This window comes from Camelus bactrianus, chromosome 33 (genome assembly GCF_048773025.1).
Source record: "Camelus bactrianus isolate YW-2024 breed Bactrian camel chromosome 33, ASM4877302v1, whole genome shotgun sequence".
Taxonomy (NCBI): Eukaryota; Metazoa; Chordata; class Mammalia; order Artiodactyla; family Camelidae; genus Camelus; species Camelus bactrianus.
The window spans coordinates 18,616,529-18,637,615 of NC_133571.1; the positions used below are offsets into that span (position 1 = coordinate 18,616,529).

Consider the following 21,087-nt stretch of genomic DNA (forward strand, 5'->3'; position numbering starts at 1 on the left):
GGGCGGTAACAAGGCTGGTCTCCCTAGGGAGGCCTCTCTGACGCCCCACCCAGATTGGACTTTCCTTTCTCTCCACTGACTTCTGGAGCACGGTGGGCCATTTACAGGGTAAATGTCACATGTGACTTTACGTTATTATCACTTGTGTAAGACCTTGTTTTCCTTTCCTGGATAGCAAACTTTTTTTGAATAGAGACGGTATTTTATGTTATTATAACCCACGCCTGATGGTAGCTACCACAAGGTCTGGTGCGTGATAGACGGCCAGTAAATATCTGTTGAAAGATGTAATGTGATGAGAAAGATGGAGAGAGAGGAATCAGGAGAGGCAAGAGGAAGGCAAAGGAGGAAAGGAGAAATAGGGAGAAAGACAAAGGGAAAGAGACAAATATCAGGGTCATGTTGAAGAGGGAGGTACGGGAAGGCTGACGAACTGGAGGAAAAGAGCGACAGAAAGACGTGGACGGAGGAAGAGGGAGAGAGGCTGAGGGCAGAGATGGGGAAAGGGCCGGAGGCAGTAGTGAGGTGGGGGACGGAGGGACGGGTGTGGGCCAGTGCGGTGTCCCTGGCGTGCGGGGAGAAGGTGAGCAGGACGTGCCCAGGCCGTCCCATCCACATCTCCAGGTCAGGCTTCCATCGCGGCCTCGCCGAGGTGGGTGGGGGCTGGTGGGCCCCCCCAGGAAGGAGAGACCCGAGGAGAGCAAGAGAGTTTCAGGGCACGAGGCAGGCCTGGGGTGCGGGCACGGGAGCCAGCCCGGGAGAGGAGAGAGAAGCGGAGTGGGGCGCGCGCGCGTGTGTGTGTGTGCGCGCGTGTGTGTGTGTGTCTGCACACGCATTCGTCATGGTCTGACCTTAATCCCCCCAGCCTGAAATAGCCTCACCGAGCGCCAGCCCGGCCTTGGGAGGGTGTCTCCCCTCTGGAACACGATCCTTTACTCGGGATCAACATTCCAGCCGCCCGCCAGCTTTGTTGCAGACTGTTGGCTCACAGTCTTGCCTGTGTGCTAAGCATTCAGCCTTGTGTTGCAAAGTGGGAAATATTCTTTTATTCAAACTGGTCCCCCTCTCTCAGATGCCATACTGAACCCCCATCCAGCTCTATGGGGTCTGGGCATATTCCCCACTGGGCCTTCCATTTCTCTATGTGAGTTTTCTCCTAGGGGGTGGAAGGGGGTGCAGAGATGGGGAGACTGCTTCTACCAAGCAGGAGAGCTTAACCAGAGTTTCCAAGGACTTGGGCACAGCCTGCTCTTTCCACGTTCCTGGGAAGCCATCCTGTACTGCCCGCACCTAATGACGCCCAGGCTCCTTACCCAGGGGCACATCCTCAGTAAGGAAGCTCTTTCTCGGTGGCACAGACTAGACTATTCTGCTGGAGAGACTTTAACTGCCACCTCACTCAAGCATAAATCTGTCCCTCTTTCTCCGTGGAGATTAAACCTCAGCTCTCTTCCAGGGCAGATTGAGCTGAACCTTGATTCTTGTTCAGTTGCCAAGCATCACAGGGACGCTTACTGTATGCAGCATGCTAGGCCCAGGGTGAGCTCCCCAACTCCGTGGGAGGGAGCTTGCATCACAGCTGATGATCTAGATACGTTATGAGAGCTTAGAGCACTCAGGGTCAACGTGACACTAAGGAAGGGCAGGAAGGCAGCCGGGGAAGGGGTCTGGATTGAGCAGAGCATGTGTGTGATCTGAGGTTGCCCTGTCACCAGAACATTCTTCTTCCTCCCTTGGGTAAACCCCAGCCCCAGCCTGCATGGCCTCATGGCCAGGGTCGGTTCCTGCCCAGAGGCAGGATGAGCAAACCTCAGTATGGATCCTACAGGCCATCATCACAGGATGATGTTGCCCATTGTGATTGGAGAAGTTGCAGATTCCCTGACCTTAGCAGGACTTCTGGGGGAGGTGGCATTTCAGGCAGGCTTGGGTGAGTGGAGGGTGGTTAGTAGACTATCTGGGAGCTCTCAGTGTGAGTATTCCCAATGTAGAGAGAAGTCTGGAGACAGCAGGAAACAGAAACAGCCTTTCACAACGCCTGGAGAGGAGGAGCCAAGGTAGAGGTCAGAAAAACCGCTCACTTGTGCATCATGTGTCTATCCAAGCACCTACTAAGGCTGCTGGGTTCCAAGGATGCAAAAATGGCTGCAACACGATCTCTAACCTGAAAATGCAATGATGGAGTATCTTGCAGCCAAATTTGGGGGGTGGGGGGTGTTATGCTTTGCGTCTGATAATCACAGCCAATGGCCAAAGACTATAAAGGTAGTGGAGAATGTAGGCAGTAGGGTAAGGGTTGGAGACAGGTTGGAGACAAACTCACTGAATCGCCACCTCTTGAACTGCTCAAAGAAAAACCAGCAGAGAAAGAGGAGAAAGTGTACGTTTATTTAACATCCTTGTCTCAAACACTGTATGTACCAGGTGCTTTGCCTAGATCATCTTGCTTACTGCTTACAACAAGCCTGCAAGGTGCACGTTATTGTCTCCATTTTACATCCAAGGAAAGGGAGGCTCAGAAACCAAGGCGCTGGCTTAAGTTCGCAACCTAATAAGTGGCAGTGTCAGGGATGGGTTCCCCCAGAGTCTCTGTTCATTTACTATTTTACTTCTTCTGTGATGCACAGGAAGGAGAACCAGGGGTCCTGGGCCTTGGGTCGGGAGGCGTGACCCCACCTCGCTGCAAAGACCAGAGAGGAAGAAACCAATTGCCAGGGAGGGAGAATTTGGATTTGCTAATAGACTGCAAGTAGGGAGAGGAGTACACAGTGAGCCTAGCTCCGAGCTCCTGGGCTGGGCAGACCAGCCAGAGCCCTCCAGCTGTGCTCCTCCCTGGAAGAACAGGAGAGGACTGACCAGTACACTCCTACCTGGGGCAGGTGCACTGGCCTATCTACCCACAAGGCATTCGCATTTTCAACCTTAGCAGAAGGCCAAGGGCATGGGGGGCAGTCACTTCAGCCCAGCCCCTGGAAGTTCTGTTCCTGGCCGAGCAGGCTGAAGATTTGACCAGTGAGTCTGAAGGTGGGTGGTGGTGGAGAGGCAGTGATCTACCCTGCCAGGTTACTGCTGAGGCAGAAAGGGGACACCCCAGACCAACGCTGAGTTCCGGGAGAGATGCTTCCTTCCTCCTGCCATGGCGTTAAGGCCTTCCCTTCTCTGTTCCTAGCCCCCAGCCCTCCAGCTCAGGGGCCAGGACATCAGGCAAGGAAACCTGAGCGGCTCCCTCCTTCTGAGAGGAATGTTCCTTAAGAGCAGCAGCTGCTGCTTGTCCCCACAGGCCAGAAGTGCCTTTCCCTTAAGACGAAAGCTCCCAACAGGGGTGGAACAGGATTAGGTGGCCTGTTTACATGTGATTGGCTTCCCCGGGTTTGGGAACCCAGCTTTTCCCAGCCTGAGACAGGAAGCTGGCTCTGCCAGAACTGGAGGGATGCTGCCAAGAACGGGGTGTCTGGGGACAGCGGCCACCTCCCTGTCCCCCTGGGGCACACGCTTGCCCCGTTCTAGGCCGGAGCCCAGGCAGGCGGCACATGTGCTGAGCAGCTGACATGCGCCAACACTGTGGTAGGCAGTTTGGGGGATTTCAAAGAAAGACCCCCTCTTTCTCTCAAAAAACCTGCAACCAAGCAGGGAGAGAAGACATGTGCACAAGAAAGAACCCTGGTGCTCCAAGCCCAGAGTATCTGGTCGACTGGAGCATTAGAGGAGGCAGGAGGATAGGCCCCGGCATGCCTGAGGTAGGTCCAGCAGAAGTGGGGTGCTCAGAACCGGCTACCCAGCCCCAGCTCGGCAAGGCAGCAACAAACCCATCCTCCTGGGAGACTTGGAGGCTTTGGGGAGCAGGATCTGGGCTGGTGGATCAGCAGAGACCCCTAGTGGCCTGGGGGTGGATGGCAGACAGCTGGGGCCCCGCCCACTCCCCCACTCCCTCCATCCACTCCCCCGCCCCACCCCCAGTAAATCTTAGGGAACGGCTTTGGTTTTCGTAAAATCCCCAACAGGAGGGGCCAGTTCATCCCCCTGTTTCACGGGCATCCTAGTACGATCATACTTCTAGCTATTCTACAGTGACTTAAAGAAAAACTTTTCTAATCTGTCCTCTCCTTCGCTGCTTCCCATCACGGTTTACTCCAGGAAGTCCTTCCTGTAGTGAAAATCAAGTCTTCCCAAGCAGCGAAGCCCGTTCCCTACTAACAGTGAGGGAGGGTGGCTCACGGGGCTGGCACAGCTCCTGGGCTGACACCAGACCGTAGTGTCAGAGTCACAGTCCCTGCCAGGCCACTTGTGCCACCACCCCCGGCCCTCCGCTTCCAAAAGTAACTGCAGAACCGTTCGTTCGCTTTTCCTTAGTGAGGGCTTCCTTTTGGACGAGTCATCTTTTTTGGTCCAAAATGAGGTGTGGAGTAAAACTCGCCCAGTGACCACCGTGGTTTAGAAAGAATGATGACGGCCCCCGGGAGCAAGAGCCAGGCAGCTGGTCCACGGGCGGCGTCCAGGAAGTTCAGGCTCTCAGCCGTCCTAAAGCCTCTCCCCTACCTAGCTCTGCCCCTCCTGAGGGACTCTGTGCCTCCCTGGGTCCCTGGAAAACAGCATACAAGGAGCAAGAATGGGATGGCTTCCGGGAAGGCCTGGGGAGGCCAGCTTGTTGGTTTCCACCTGACTTCCTGGTCACCTGGTCCATGCTGTAAGAGATGTCATTCCTGGGAGACTATAAAAATTTTCAGCTTTGGGGGCTACTTCCTACTAGAAAGTAAGTTTTACTGCTAGGAAGTTAGAGTCTGCACACCCCCCAGCCAGAGGGAATGGCTTCAAGAAAGTGCCCATGATCCCCAGGCTCCTGGAAGTTTCCAGAGGCTTGGGGACACCACTGCCATGTTCCTGGTGGAATAAGGCAAGGGATTCCCAAGCTGGAAAACCGGCTTTCAGTCCCTGGTTCCTGGACAGTTCAAGCAGGGATGTGAAACTCTGGATGTTGAAAATGTCACTGAAGACACCAGAGGTGCTCCTCACCTCTTTATGGGGCCAGGGTGTCTGGCCAGAAACAGCTCTGTCTGGGTCTAGACAGCAGCATCTGCCTGGCGTGGGGTGTGATGAGCCCCTGGAGGAAGCTGTCGAGAAGGTAATAATGCTGTGTGCTTAGCCAGCATCTTCCCCCCAGGGGGCTTCCACTGCTGCCATAGTAGTTCCTTCCACAGAAAAGACCTGTAGACTGTCCCCAGAGACCCAGCCCCTTAATCTCCATAAAGACAAAACCTCTAGAGGTCTGGAGACTCAGGCGTGACCAGAAGTAGCTGCAAAATCAAGTCCCGGGGCTCGTCTGGGACAGAGACTGGGGCTTCGACCTCGGGGCTCAGCCTCAGCCCAGGAGCACAGTAGGCAGGGAGGCAGGGATGAAGGGGCATGTGGCAAGGACTGATCACCACAGCGAGGGGTGCAGCCCCGGATTAATTTCTTCTGTTGCTAAGTAAGGAACCCACGTGGTCCCAGGACTTCTAGGACAGGCTTTAAATCCTAGCTGTGCCATTCCCTTGTGGAGTGACTTTAGCCAGAGGAAGTGGAAGATGATTTATTGGGTGCCTAAATGTGCCCAGCCCTGCACTCTCCTTGGAGCCCAGCTGTCCGGCTCCAAAGCACATCTGTCCATAAGCACATCAGTGCTCTGCGCAGAGCCGGAAGACCAGGGTTCAAGGCAGAGCTATGTGACTCACGGAGGTCACTTCCATTCTCCGGGCCTCGATTCCTCTTTCGGCAAATAGAATAATCTCTCCTCTGCTGACCCCCTAGATAGTGGTGAGATTGAAATGAAATAGTGTGGTGCAAGGATGCTCTCTAATATTCAATGTGTATGATAAACAGGTAGTTTTCAGGCCCTCTGATCTTTGGGACCATCTGAGGGAGGTTTTTTGAAAACACAGATTGCTGATGGTCTCAATCAATGGCCCTGAGAAACTGTATCTTTAAAAACACCCCAGTGTGGAGGCAGGTTTGTGAAACAGCTCATATTTACAAATGTCAGAGATGAACACCATTTCTCCAGACCTCAGGGATGTCAAACTTTTGCTTCCTCTTCTTGTCCCGGCTAAGATGTGGCCAGCCCTGGCCCTGCCCGTGGTCTCCATCCATGAAGTTCTCCATTCCATTCCTTTGCTGATGTAACTTGATCACCTCTCAGCGCCTCCCAGCAAAGACCCAGAGTAGGAGAAGAGGGTAGGAAAGAGAGTCTGATCCAATGCATAGATTGCCTTCAGTTACCCACACCGCGTGAGCAGGCATGGAAGCCAGCCAAGGCACAAGGCTGAGAACCAGCCAGAGTTTGAATAAGCCGATGATGTATGCAGGTGATTGCTCACCCTTTTGCCTCTGGCTAGTAAAAATGTGTTGGTTGAATCCCAAGGCATACATCTTGTATTTATTTGACTGGCTTTACACGTGTTTTCCTAACCCTGCTGGATATTTTCTGGAGTGGGGGAAGAAAGTCTGGGACAAATTTTTATGTTTGAAATTCCAAAATATCCTCACCTAGTGAGGAGCACTGTGGCATGGGTGATTCCAGACAAGAGATTCTTAAAAAGTCATTGCCATTGGTTTGAGGGTGAGTGGCATAGAGCACCCCCCACCCCCCCGCTGCCACCAATTAAATTTATCTTCCAAGTTTGCCTCAGCTTCACATAATCTCAGTGCTGGTTTACACCCTGGGAGAATGGTTGGCTGGGAGGTCAGAGCCGACTCACAGCTGAGAAGTCAGGCTTTGAGGGCTCCTGGGTGTCAGCTTGAGGCCAGACACATCTTATAAACAAGGAGACTGAGGGCCACCAAAGGGCCATGACGTGCCGATTCCCAAATCCACCATCCTTCCTCAGAGTACGCTGCCTCTGTACTTCTGGGTTTTGGCTGTTTTTATCCACTCGTTTTGCCGTCAGTAAATATTCACTGAACCCCTGTGATTCAAGGAGCGCCTCGCAGCCCAGTTTTTGGCACAGGGTGGGGGTGTAGTGTTTGTGGGTGAAGGAGGCCTGCGTTCGCATCCTATTGCTGCTACCCAGCTGGGGGACCCTGGGCAAGTCGCTTGGGTTTCTAAGCCTCTGTTCCTTATTTGTCCCTCGGGGAGTTGGGGCACTCAAACTGTAAGGGCCCTTCCAGTGTCTGGGCTTCTGCAGGTCAGACTCAGCGTTACACTTAAGCTGTGTAAACGGGAATGCCAAGAGCCCTGCTCAGAGAAGAAACGTCACTGGCTGGGAGGCCCTCGGAGTGTCCCAGAAAGGAAAGGGCAGAGCGAGAGCCGCCCTCTCCCTTCCGCAAGGTCACAGTGGCAGAGGGGAGCCAAGCAGAGAGGCGGCTTCGCCCGCCCCGCCCACCGGAGGAGCCAGACGGAGGCCGGGCCAGGGAGGCAGGCTCCACCCCAGGGCTGCTTATTTATAGCCTGTGCTCCTCCGGGCCTGGGCTGGACAGTCCGGGGGTTAAAAAGACCGCCTTGGAGGAGATGCTGGGGGGTAGGGGCTTGGGGGGAGGTCACCCGCTGAATCAAGTGAGAGAGGTTGGTGCCGCCCGCCTCTTCCTGAGAGGCTCTGTCAAGTTCCCAGGTGCCGGGGTCTGGGAGGTGACAACCATGGCTGTCCCCTGGGCCTTTGGTTCTTCTCCTGGGTCTGTCGCTGCAGGTTTGCCGTCACTGGCTCAAAGTTTCCTCCTCACTCCACACTCTAGACCTTCCTGAGGCCTGAAGACCCAAGCTTCTCCTGGTCCTAAAACCAAAGCTAGGAAGCAAGGGCCTTCCTGCCCCGTTTTCTTGACGGCTTCCCTGTCTGAGTCCTTACAGCTCATGCCCGCAACCCCAGCCCTGGGCATGGGAGCACGGGCCCTAGACGGCCGGCCACAGCCAGGTTCCCCGGTTCAGCCCGGGCTTCAGATGAGGGACTGTGGTCAGAGGTGCTAAGAGGCCCCAGCGTGCCCCCAAAGGCTCCCTCACTGCACCTCATTCACTGCCTATCTTGCTTTCTCCAAATCAAGCCTGGAGACCTCGACCTCTCACACCCAATTCCTTCCTCGCAAACCCTCCCAAGCACGGAGCACACCAGCCACCAAACAGGGAGAACTCACTGCCCCTTCTTGGAAGTCCACGGCCCGGCCCTGCCCCCTGTGTGCGCCAGAGTCCCTCCACATCACTTCCAGGCACTCACTGACTGGCTGCCCAGCTGTTAAGTGGCAACAGTGAAGGTGCCAGAAAAAAATGGTCTTCTTAGCTGCTTTGGATTGTCTCCGGGAAAGTGGGGTGGCAGGTGACAGTGTGAGGCCAAGTGAGACTCTGGGGGGGACTCTGCCGTGGAAGCCTGGGGGAGGAGGAAATGGAAGTGACGTGGGGCTCCAGTGAGATCCCCTAGAAGACAGATCATGAAGAGGCCAGACAGCTATTTTTCATTATTATGTAACAAGATTTCAGTAGCCACCATGTGCCAGGCACTGAGCCAGGTGCTAGGGATACGAAGATAAATTGTTGGAGTCGGCTTTGCAAGGAGCTTGGTATAACAGGCGCCGTGATACAGGTACCGAGAAGGGAGGCCCGGGGAGGGGGCGGGGCACCTGGAGACAGCTGAGTACGAAGGAGGGCTCGGTGCCAAGCAGGTAAAGCCTCCTTCTCAGCCAGGGCCTCGCACTGGAATCACCTGGGGAGCTTTTAAAACACCTCCCAAAGCCCTGGTCACACCCCTGACCAATTAACTTAGAATCTCAGGGGATGGAACCTGGCATCAATGTTGGAAATCCCAAAGTGACGCCAAAGTGGGGACCACTGGTTTATGGGGTAATTTATGTCTAGGGTTTGCAGGGGATGGAACGGCTAGAAGAATGACTGCCGTTGGTTGGTAGTTTTTAACACTGAGCCTTCTTATTCACGCTTTCTAGGAAGCTGTGAGAATTGCCTTTTGGACTTGGGTCTGGGAGGAACAGGAAGGAGGGAAGAGGGAAGGCAGGAAAGGGGAGGGGAGAGGAGTTTGGTGCTGTGGCATCCAAGCTCGTAGTGACATTGTCACAAACCACGCCTCCCTTACTGCCAGGACCTCCTGCAGAATTCCCCCAATTCCATGTCTGGAGTCTCCAATAACCCCCAAGGGATTGTGGTCCCAGCCTCAGCGCTCCAGCAGGGCAACATCGCCATGACAACCGTCAACTCACAAGTGGTGTCAGGTCTGTGCAGGGGACTGGGGGGAACAGCCCTGGGAGAAGTGTGGGTGACCCCCAGGGGAATTCCAGGGGTGGGGTCAGGACACTGAACAAAATGTCCCAGGAAATGGGAGGAGGTACCCTGCCAAGGGAGGGGCTCCCAGCTGAGTTTCTTGACTAAAGTGTTCTGTAAGCTTGTAGATAGTTAGCACCAAGGCCTGATTGTGATGGTTTGGAACAAATTGGGGTCAAAGTCTCTTGAGCCCCTCAAAGACCAAGTAAAGCTATTGTCCCTTCCCCAAACCACACAGACTCTGCTCCCTGGACCCCATCCCCCATCCCACCCCTCGTCCACAGGGGCTGAATGCCTCCAGAGTAGTGTTTACACGTGAGTGCCGAGTGGATGGGGAACCCTGCCTGCCCTCACGCCTATCCACCCCTATGGCAGAAGACTCCACAACTGGTTGTCTCCTCAGGTGGAGCGTTATACCAGCCGGTTACCATGGTAACCTCCCAGGGTCAGGTGGTCGCCCAAGCAATCCCCCAGGGAGCCATCCAGATCCAGAACACACAGGTGAGTGTGTGTGCGCAGTGTAGGTGCGTGCGCCTCTGCGAGGGCCCGGGGGAGGGCAGCTGTGACGTACACTCTCCGCTAGGCACTTTACATGAGTACCTCCTTCATCCTCATCCGTCCTCTCAGAGGTATCATTACCCCCGCTTCACAGATAAGAAGCTGGGTGTTGGCAAGGCTGTATCAACTCCTGGGACTCTGCTGCCTCTCAGGGTTACATCAAGGGATCCCGCACGTCCTATTCCTGGTCTCCGCTCCAAGCCACTCTGTAGCTCAATGGGATGGCGTGTGCACAAGCAGGGAGGAGGGGAGTGAGAAGATCTGAAGCCAGAGACCCAAGATCTGACATTAGCTGTGCTATCTTGGATAAGTCACCTAGCGTCTCTGAGCCTCGGAGTCCCTATCCATAGAAGAGGGGTTAATACCAACTGCACACAGCCCTATGCCAGCCTACAGGGCTGTTGGGAGGGCTCACCGTGGTACTGGATAGGAAAGCGCTCTGCAAACTGTAAAGTACCCCAGAAATGCTAGTAACTACTGGGTGGTTTATGGCAAACCTCTCTCTTCTATGCCCTCTGCATGACCCTGTTTCCTCTGAGTTCTGTCTCCCCCCACATCTCCCCCGCCCACTTCCTCCTCTCCTCCTTCTCCTTCTTCCCATCTCACACTCTCTGAGGGGCTGGTACCGGGCGACAGGAAAGGTGCCCTCCCCAGGGCCCTGAGAATGAGCTGGGGAAGGGGATTGGCAGCCAGAGGCTGCTGTCACTATGGCAACAGGTCCCTAGCTGCTGGCCTGCCAGGCTGCTGATACTGATTTTTTCTCCACGTGCCCTGAAGGTTAACCTTGACCTCACCTCCCTCCTGGACAATGAGGATAAGAAGTCCAAGAACAAACGAGGAGTCTTGCCCAAGCATGCCACCAATATTATGCGTTCTTGGCTCTTCCAGCATCTCATGGTGAGTGAGTGTGTGTGTGTTGGGGGTGTGAAGCTGCAGCGAGGGGTATGAGTAACCCCTTGGGCACCGGACTCTCCTGTCGTCCCCCGACCTGCAGAGGATGTAGCCTCAGAGAGAGGCCCTCTGATAGGGATACCACCTTCCAGAGGCCAGGTCAGAGGGCGGCTTACAGGGGACCTAAAGCTGGGAGACTCTCATGCTTTCTCCTGCTGCCTCAACAAGAGTGTGACATCAGATGTGGGAATGGGGACAGACACATTACGAAGATAGTTAAATGCTGGGCATCCACAGGATTGTTTTGTGAACAGGGTGAGGGTACGTGGGGGCTGGGGCTGTGTTTCCTGGCCCAGAGCCCTCCTCCCACGGGCTGCTGTGTGCACCCCTGCCCTCTCCCATGGAAGGCAGTGCTGATTCTGCACCAGGACTCTGCTGTCTCCCGAGTCCTCAGCGCTGGGGGCGGCAGAGCGTGTGCGTCCCTTTCCCTCTGATCAGAACAGCCAGAGGGGGCACAGACTGAGGGGCAGTGGTTGAGCCCACCCAACCCAGAGGAGCAGCCCAGGCTGAAATCCCGGCCTCATGTGGCCAACTAGGCTCTGAGACACAAAGCTCCGGCCTTCAGGAGCCCCTGCGGCCACTCTCATAGAATGGCGACACAGCCTCGGATTTAAATGTATTGTTCATAAAGGTGCACCTGCCATGCACACCTACCATGATGGTGGTTGTGTTTGTGTGCAGTGTTAGTTGCAACAGACAGACCTGGGGTTGAATGTCAGGAACCTCCTAGTACCACTCAAGGGCTGTAGCAGTAAAGAAAGCCAGTGACTCTGGGCTGATTGTGTGTGTGTGTGTGTCTGTGTGTCTGTGTGTCTGTGTGTCTGTGTCTGGGGTGGGGAGGTAGATTCAGCGAGCACAGGAGGGCTCCCAGTGGTCTGCAAGCTCTTGGCCTGACCTGGCAGTAGCAGGCACACGGACGGAAGACGAGTGCCAAGCCTGGGGCCGTGGACATGTTAGCCTGCAAAATGTGGGGAAGAACCAGGAGTTGGGGGAACTCTTTCTTCAAAGAGAAGGAGAGAAATCCAGTGGACCATGGGAACTAATTAATCAATCAGTCCATCATCAGCCCTTCATTTGAAATGGGAGTGCCTCCAGAAGCCACAGAGCCTAGACCCAGGCAGTGCTCAGATCTGGGAATCTTAGGATCTCTGGCCCGGAAGCGGGGGTCTGGCCCACCCAGTGGACAGCCAGGTGCTGGACGCGGGGCTGGAGCTCTGCATCTCCCACCAGTATCCACACCCCATCCCTGGGGCGGGAGGACTTGGGGCCATCCCAGCACTTTGCTGAGGAAGCACATTTTGAAAGCACCACCTCAGGAACAAAGAATAACCAAACTGGGAGAGAAGGGACTGGAAGGCTGAGGGTTAACGTGCGGAGAGAAGGTTGGAGAGACTCCCGCAGCAGCCCGGTGACAGAGCCAGGGAGCCAGGGCCAGGCGCAGCCTCCGCCTCTTGCTCTGATTTAGTATCTGGAGCTTGTGGTGGGGGTGCCCAGGTGGCCCGCCTGTTCTCTCTTTCACGCTGTCGGAGAGCCAGAGGGCTCGGATGGACTTGGTGGCCCCGAGAGCCCAGCGTCCGTGCTAGGCTCCCAGCCTCACCCCCACCCCCACCCCCGGGAAGAGGGCCTCCCCCGGGCAGGCTCCGTCTCCGTGTTCTGACTTGTCACATCCAAGTTGGGGCAGCCAGGCTACCTCCCCACCGCCAGCCAGGGATCTGGTGGGGCTGGTGCGTGGTAGTGTGATGAGGTGTCCCTGCAGGGCCGCGCGGATGGTGGGAAGCTCATGGGCTTTTCAGGCTGCCAAACCTGGGTTCAAATCTAGGCGTTGCCTCTTATTCTGTGATCTGGCCACACTCACCTCTTGTGAAAATGCCAAGGAAGCCATGAAATAAGTGTGAAGGCCCTGCCACACCACACACGTCTTCATAAATGTTACTTTCCTTCGCTTCCTCCGCCCACTCCCACCCCCAGGCATGTTAGGACCTACAGCCTCACCTCTGAGGGGAGAGAAGGCAGGTGGAGGAGGGAGACCGGGCTGCAAGACCAGTCCCCCGCCAGGAGCCCCGTGTTCCGGGCTCACTGACTCCCACCACCTCAGCACCTCCTGCTCCCCGATTACAACTCACCCGCGAGTTATGTCTCCAGCCTGAGCCGGAGAGTCTCACTACCAGCCTCCTCGGGCTGTGCCTCCCCTCTGACCTCGGACCTCAGCTCATGCCCTGCCCTCTGTCCCACTTCCTGGTGAGCCCCGTGTAGGGCCCAGGGTCTTTGTCTCCCCCTCCATGGCCACCTGCAGCCGGGCGTGGGAGGGCAAGGAAGGCAGAGGTGGGGAAGATGGGTAGCAGCTGACACCAAGCAGAGGGGAAAGAGACCCAGGTTATCTCTGGAGGAGGGACCTGGAAGGATGCAGGGGACTTGTGAACAGCAAGCCAAGCTTTTTGCCCGCCCCTCCCACTAGGCCTTCCAAGCCAGAACTCAGAACTCCTGGATGAGGGCAAGGAAGAGGAGGTGGGGAAGTCCAGGCCCTAGGGACTGAACGTAACACAGCTGTTCTCTGTAGACCAGGGCTGGCTCCCCGGATACAGGTGGGCTCACCCCCGCCCCAACCAAGCCCAGCTCAGGGCAGAGGCTGTAAAGGCTCTAAGTAACAGGACATAGTGGAAGGAAGACAGATTTTGAAACCAGGCAGCCAGGGTGTGAACTGAGGTCTTTGCACTGGCTGGGCAATCACTCTAATTCTGGTTCTTTGAAAAAGGAGATAATATCCATTTCCTCTGGCTGTGAACATTAAATAAGATAATGTATATGAAGAGTCAACCTGATACACAATTGCACTTAAAAATTTGTGAGTTCCCTTTGAACTTTCTAGAACAGTGGGCCAAGAGCCAGTTTTTGAGGCTAAGGCTCAACATTTGTGAAGATTATTTAGAGGTGGATGGCTGATCTATTAACGCCTCCTGATTTTTATCATCATTTGACCCTAAGGATATATTGACTAATACTGTCAACTCATCTGCGGTGTGTGTATCTGGGTGTGTCAGACCTACGTGTTTGGTAGCTCTGACTCAGCTGTGAATTGCTCAAGAAAAAGGATCACACGTGATACCTCTTCAGTGGGCCCTAAAGCATTGATTCCCAAAGTGCGTACCTTTAGGGGATGTTATAAGTGTTGCTCCCAAGAAAGCGTTCTGTGATGAAATAAGTTTGGGAAAATCTGGGTTAGACACAGTTTAGCTTATTTCTTTACCCTTAGTGTCCTAGGGGGCTCTGTGAGTGTGCAAGAGAGGGCGTGAGGCTTTCCCCAAGCATTTGATCTCTCTGAGTCACTCTTGTTTGCACTGATGCTTTGAGGAGCAACTCGAAGACTGTAGTGCGTGGGGAAATACAATTCTGTGGTAACACTGGATCACACATGTAGCAGCTCATTGGTTTTAGGAAAAAAAGAGTGGAAAGGGTGATGAAAAAGGGCAGGTCTCAGTATACAGCAGATGTTCTTATACCCAGTGCAGAGGGGACAACTAATTTGTTGACTGGTTAATTGGAAAAGTCAGTTGAAGAAAGGAACAATCATTAAAAAATATATTTTATTTTTATTTAAAAGGCACACATAATATATTTATCTGCTACTGTTGTGCTAGAAGGCCAAGGTCGTTTTCTGATTAACGCTTGTCATTTTACTTGCACAAACCTCTCCTATACTATAACATCTATACATTTCATCTTTATTTAAAATGGAGCAAGAACATGGGCATTTGGGAAGTAATGTGGCTGCAGGATCTTTCTAGCTTTTTATTGTGTTTCCCAGTCTCTTACATTTGTCTCACCTGATCCTAACTTTTAAGCACATTTGAGCTGGAGTCTTTCCAAAGCGTTCCACTTAGTTTCCTTAGCAACAATAACTCTTTGCGCTCATATTTCATTGGTTTACAGAATGGTTAATTCAATTACATGATGACAGTAACACGTGTAACTGGCGTAAACGATTCTGAGTACAAACACTGCTGACTTCCTGATCAGCAGATACGTTGGCTAATGAACATTCTACAAAGTAACCTATTCGTCTTAAGCCTTCAGGACGATGTGGACAGCAGTTCTAAGTGTTGGCAGAAGAAAGGGAGAGCGTCATATAATCTGAAGACATGTTTAATAGAGATTGGTTATTGGAACTTCCACTGTAAATGCTGGGGTTTCCTGCCGTCTTTCCCTTGGGCGGAAGTTAGTATTCCTTGATTCCTTTTGTCGTGTGTCTGAGGCTTCTTGTCATTTCTACTGTTCTGCAGCATTAGCAGCTACGGAAATATATTCAGATGACAGCCTGCTCCCGAGACGGAGGTTAAACCCCAGAGCCTTTTTGCCGTTAGGCTGCGGTGAGATTGGGCTGGTTTCATCCATTAGTTCCTTGCTTCTGGGTCCCTGCAGAATCCATTGAGATTTTCTTGCTGTTGCATTTTGGCTGAAAGCAGCTAAACCCCTGCTGGAAGCAATCATTTCACAGCAAACCCAGACCGGGCAAGAAACCTTGCCAGAGAGTCCTCTCTGTGGAGGAGGGGATGGTGCTTCTTCCCCCTGCCCCAGCTCTGCCCTCATCCCCTCTGCTCCAGACCCCAGCCTCCCCCTGTCCTGCCTGGGCGATTCTGCTCCTTTCCATCAAAAATATCAGTGTTCTGTTTGCTTCTGCCACCCAAGAACATGAGCAACTTTCCAGAGTATTTACTGTGTGCGGGAGGGGATCCAAGAGGGGACACCAAGCCTCAGTGGCCCCACCACCCATCAAAGGAGCCCCTCCTCCATTAGCCATGCAGGGCGCTGGATTCTGGCCAAGCATCCTGTCTCATCTTCCCACATCATCATCATCTTGCTTCATCCTCCCAGCCAGCCTAGTAGGTGGTACTACTGTTACCCTCATTTTACCCATAAGAAAACTGAGCTCAAAGAAGGTAACTCCTTCCCCAGGGTCCCACACGATTTGAACTCAGGTCTGTTTGATTCGAGACTCTAATTTCGTCCCCACTCAGTGTACTGCTTCTGCGTTGACCCAAGAAACCACAGCATCTCTTGGCTCCCACGCAAAGTCCAGCCAGGGTCACGGTTGTCCTCTATGCCGCCATCCCACCCCCACCTCGACTTCGAGGTGACTGCACTTCCACCCACCACACAGAGCTGAGGGCCTGGCTTGCATAAACTTGACCGTGGTCACAAAGGCTGAACGCACAAAAACACCAGGGGCCTCCTCTGTTTGGTTTTTTGGTATTGAAATATAATTCACATATCATAGTATGCACTTTGAGTAACCGTACAGTTCAGAGGGTTTTAGTGTATTTACAAAGTCGTGCAATCATCACTACTAACTCCAGTATACTTTCATCACCCCTGTGGCCATTAGCTGTCATCCCCCTGCCCCTAGAAACCAGCGATCTACTTTCCGTCTCAGCAGGGTTTGCCTATTTTGGATATTTGACATGAATGGAATTGTACGGTATGGGGTCTTTTGTGACTGGCTTCTTTCCCTCAGAGTGATGTTTTCAAGGTTCGTCCATATTGTAGTCCATATCAGCGCCTCACCCCTGTGTGTGACTGAACGATGTTCCATGGTACAGGCAGACCACATTTTGTTTATCCATTCATCAGTTGATGGCTATTTGGGTTGTTTCAATTTTTTGGCTTTGAGTGATGCTGCTGTGAACCTCCGTGCCCTTCACCTGATTCTGAGCCCACCCTTATCTTAGAGGCTCTTTGTCAGACTCCCAGCTATCCTCGCCCACAGGCCTAGAGCCTCACATGCTGGCCTGGCTCATCCCTGCTGGGAGAAACAGACTGCTCTGCTGCTCCCCCAGGTACAGTGTGTGCCCTGCACACAGGCTCCCAGCCAAGGAGGGCACGTGGAGGTGAAATCCAGTTGGCTGCCTCTGTGCCTTGGTGTTGCTGTTAATCACTCAACAAACCTCAGTGTGCCTTGCTCCATTTTTCACTTGAAGGGGTCAGTTAACTTCCCCGATGTCAATTTTGTCTTCGTAAAGTGGAGCCTATCACACCGACCTCTGGCGATGATCACTGATGTGTCAAAAAGCCACAGGGCCTGGCAGAGGTGGAGTGGGCAGGGCTAAAGATACAGGGGGTGTTTTTAACCCCTCTGGGCTCAGTTTCCTGATGTGGAAAATGGGAATAATGACGTCTACTTCCAAGGTGCCTTGAGAATGCAGTGAGAACACAGGTCGAGTGCTCTGCACACCGCAGTGTTCCGTGAGCCAAAAGCCCGTCAGCTTCCGAGAAGCCGTTGTGAGGTGGGCGGCAGAGCGGCAGACCCCCGTGGGACCCCAGCAGACGGGCTTCGCGCTCTGGCTGGACTGTCGGGGGACAGATTCAGACCTTCCCAGTGATCAGAGCAGAGGGCTGTCTCGCTGAGGGACAGTGGCCCCACAGAGCCAGCTGCCCACCCTTTTCAGGGCGGCACCCAGAGAAAATAAGAGTAAACCAGCTGGGCTGCTGGCAGCTGGAGACCAGCCAGGGGACTGCCGCTGCCCCAGGCCCCGCCAAGCCAGCCCTGGGGCCGAGGACGGCACTGACTCTGCATGCTGGTAGCTTATCTGAGTGCGATCCTGACAGCACTGCCCTGTGGGAGAGGCTGGCCTCAGGGACCTCTGTAACGCTGAGATGCTGTAACAGGGTCTGGCGGAGGAGCTGAGATTTGGGCTGGGCCTGGAAGGATGGCTGGGATCTAGGACCGGGTAGGAAGAGAAGGAAGAGCCATCTGGGTGAGAGTGAACTCTGGACTGATCATCAGTGCTCCTGTCTGGCCTGTGATCCTTGCTGACCGAAGGGACTGACCCCTTCCTTCCTGTGAGTGTGAAATCTACTCCTCCCTCTCCTCTCACCCTTGGAGCCTGGGGAACCATGTGGCCCCTTTTCACGGCCACGGCTGTCTTCCCTCCCATGCAGCTCAGGTGTCTGTACCTTTGAGCTTTGGTAGAAAGCACACCAGGAGGCCAAAATCAGGCCAGCTCAGTTCTTGGCTGTGTTCATCTTTTTATGCCAAAGAAACAACAAGGGCTCGGATTCCTGCCTGTGGCATGACCATTTTCTCCCACCAACCCTTTGCCATAGGGATGTAGGGAGACAGACCCCCCCAAAGCTGCCCTCCAACTCCCCAGGAAGGATGGAGCTTGCTGGAGAGGTGCCCTGGGGCAGCCGCAGTCCCAGCGTGTGTGCCCCACTGGCCACTCCACCATCAGCGGGGCCCAGGGAAGGAGACAAGATCGGTGGTCTCCATGGAAGACCGGACCTTGTGGACAAAGGCCAGTCAGCCATAGGGCTGAGGGAGATGAGCTGAGAAGAGAGGGGTATGGGAGACCCCTGGCTTGCACTGAGCCCAGGACACTCAAGGGAGCCTGCAGCTCCCAAAGATTCCACCTGAAAGGTGTCGACACCAGGGGTCCTCTCCCCTCAGCAGGAGTCAACACTAGCGGAGATTCAGCGTCCCCCAAGAAGCCGGAGACCCGGAGGAAACACCCCCCTCACATGTGCACAGGGGCTGGCGCAGTCCCAGCATCTGAGAAATGAAAACCATTTGAAAAGAGGAGCACGTTTATCCATGAGCATGAGGGGCAGCTGGGGTCTTGTCATTCAGGAAAGCAACCTGTGAGTTTCACGGAGAGGGAGCCACGTGCGCTGAGCAGCAGGTTTATTTTATGTTGCTGAGTATTTAACAAACACTCGTGGCGTGTGCCAGGCACTGTTCTGAGCACCTGTAAATGTTAACTCATTTAATCCTTATTAAACAGTCTTGAGACAGATGGAATTACTTCCCCATTTTACAAAAGGGGAAACTGAGTACAGGCCCAGGGTCTCAAGCTGGTGAGAGACCAGGATCCAAAGCCAGGCAGTCTGATTCTAGGGTCCCTGTTCTTGCCTCCTCCTCACAGTGCTGCCTCCGAGACCCCTCTAGAGAAGTGGCCAGTATGTTTGATGGACTCTGAAGGACCCCCTCCTCCTCCCCACACAAGTATTCTTGAAACAATCAATTGCAGGACCAGCACTGTTAATAAGCAGGGTGGCCTGATTCCAGCTAGAATTCCTGGGGAGTCTGAATCACTGATGCTGCGCCCCCGCTCCACCCTCTCCTAACCATCCTCACACCCCCCACATACAGAAAGGGAAGGGTGACAAATGTCAGTTACCCCCTAGGTTTTTACAATCCTTCATTCAACAGACATATTAAACACGTGGCACGTGCCAGGCAATTCCTCAGTGCTGATGAGGTGGGAGTGAAAAGAAAGGTGTGGACCCTCTTCTTGAAAGCTCACAGCTGTCTGGTTGGAGCGACAGACAAGCAATCATCCTTGCAGTGTGTGGAATCCTGGGGAGGGGAGCTCTCAGAGCTCCTCGGAGGGACGTCCAGGTGGGATGAGAGGGTTGGGGACAGGTTAAGAAGGACCAATCTTGCGGCAATGAGAAGGACAGATTGAAAACAGAAGCCAGAGGGAGGGAGAGCAATTTTGTAATTGCAGGAGGGTGACAAATGGAGGGCAGTAGATTTTTACAATGAAAAACTGTACAGCAGTTTACATGAATATGGTCATCACACAGAGCCACCATAGACGGGTCTCACAGCTGGCTGTGCAGTGAACTACATGCTGTAAGATTCCACTTACAGAGTCCCCAAACCAGGCAAAACTAAACCATAACGATTAAGAACGTAACACAGTAAAACTATAAAGAAAAGCAAACACGTCATTACCATAAACATCAGGTTATCTTGGGGGAGGATATCTCTGGGGTAGAAAAGGACCTTCTGAGGTGCCAGTAGGATTCTATGGTGGTCACACGGGTGCTTGTGATAATACACGAAGCTGTGCCCCTTAGCTCCGTGCGCTCTTCCATGTGTGCCCAGTTGTAAGTGGGGAGGGGTGTGGAAGAGAGCGAGATGGGGGAGTGGGGCGTCTGAGCGAGGGCAGCACGGCGGGGGAGGGCGGTTCCCTGGGAGACCTCTGCGCTCCTCTCCGTTCTAAAATGAAGTGTTTTACGTTCTTCCAGAAGAAATGTCTCTTCCCAGTTAGGCTCTCTGAAGTTGGGGTGTGTCCTGCCATGGATGGCATCTTAGATGTGATGACATGTGGTTGTTCTGGGGCCCCTCACCATCCTGGCTGCCTGCCTCCCTCTGGCTGGTCTCTGGCCCCCCTAGAGCAGTGCCAGGCTCACAGGATGTGGCTCCTGCCCAAGCTGGCCAGGAGTGAGGAGGAGGGTATGGTTGAGCCCCAGGCGGTGCCGGTCACGGCGAGAAAGTGGGACAGGAGAGCGGCTCCCAGCCCTGCTCCCGCAGCACGGGGCTGACTCACACCTTCAGGCTGCTGGTCCCCACGGGCTGTGTCCCCCGGGCACCTGGCCGGCCTCCTGCTTGTCCACACAGGCTAGGAGGGGGCGGATCATCTCCAGGTGGGCTCTGAGTGAAAGATGTGGCCAGGGGCTTACGAACAAGCCTGGCTAAGCTGCTTTCAGACCCGGGACCCGGGAACCCACTCTTCAAATTGAAAGATGCCGTCAGCTTCAGTTTAGCCCAGATGAGACTTGAGTTATGGGGCCAAACAGGAGGCATCAGGGAAAGAGTTGGGTTAGAAGTCAGTCGCTTCCTGGTGGTAACTGTGGTGCCACAAAATGCCTACTCAGTATAAACACTGTGATTCCCTTCCCTGGAGCCTGAATGTTAACGACACAGTGTCGGGGGGCGTCACTCCGTTGTGCAGAGTGAGTCAGGGGCACACACGTGCTCTGCCTGCAGTATCTCATCCGATCATCTGCAAAGCCCAAGGAGTAGGCACCCTCCCGCTACTTCCGTTTTAAGCCGAGGAAACTAAGGATGGAAGGCGTAGAACAATAAATGGCCAAGGTCATGCGGCTGACTAAGCGGCGGGCGCAGGACTTCTCCAAAGGCCATGCTCTGAAGCAGCAGGCAGCACTGCCTAGCCGTGCGAGGCTCCCTCATTTTCTGGTCGGGTCTGTCTCCTCTAGAGGGCTGCTGTCTGTCCCCTCCCTCCCGACTCTGGAGGCTTCCTCCAAATAGTGATCAGAAGGCGGCTACCATGGCTCGATGGCTGACCGGGCTCTCGCTGGGTCCCTCTCCCTGTCCTTGGCCCTGAGCCTTTCCAGCTGGGCTAAAAGTAGCCCTTACCGAACCGAGGGCTGTCCAGGGGCCAGGCCTATTTTGACTCTGTCCTCAGGAATCATCTGGTCGGAGGCGTGTACAAGCTGGACCGCTCCCACGAGCACTCAGATGTGGTGCCAGGAATGTTCTGACTGACACACCTGTCCCCAGAGCTGGGCCAAATGCTGCCGCTCACCCCATGGCCCCCACCACGTGCCTC

The 21,087-nt window shown here is 54.2% G+C and overlaps 1 protein-coding gene across 4 annotated transcripts in view; it reads left to right on the forward strand.

The window, feature by feature from the left end:
• Positions 1–21,087, forward strand: part of PKNOX2 (PBX/knotted 1 homeobox 2) — a 233,749-nt gene that overhangs the window by 205,161 nt on the left and 7,501 nt on the right. For 3 of the 4 annotated variants that reach the window (XM_074357132.1, XM_074357134.1, XM_074357133.1), the window contains 3 exons: positions 9,048–9,177; positions 9,630–9,727; positions 10,562–10,681. The exons of the other annotated variant lie outside the window; for it this stretch is intronic. In XM_074357132.1, the coding sequence (XP_074213233.1) occupies positions 9,048–9,177; positions 9,630–9,727; positions 10,562–10,681 (348 nt within the window). The remainder of the gene's footprint in view (positions 1–9,047; positions 9,178–9,629; positions 9,728–10,561; positions 10,682–21,087) is intronic. 4 annotated transcript variants of the gene reach the window in all.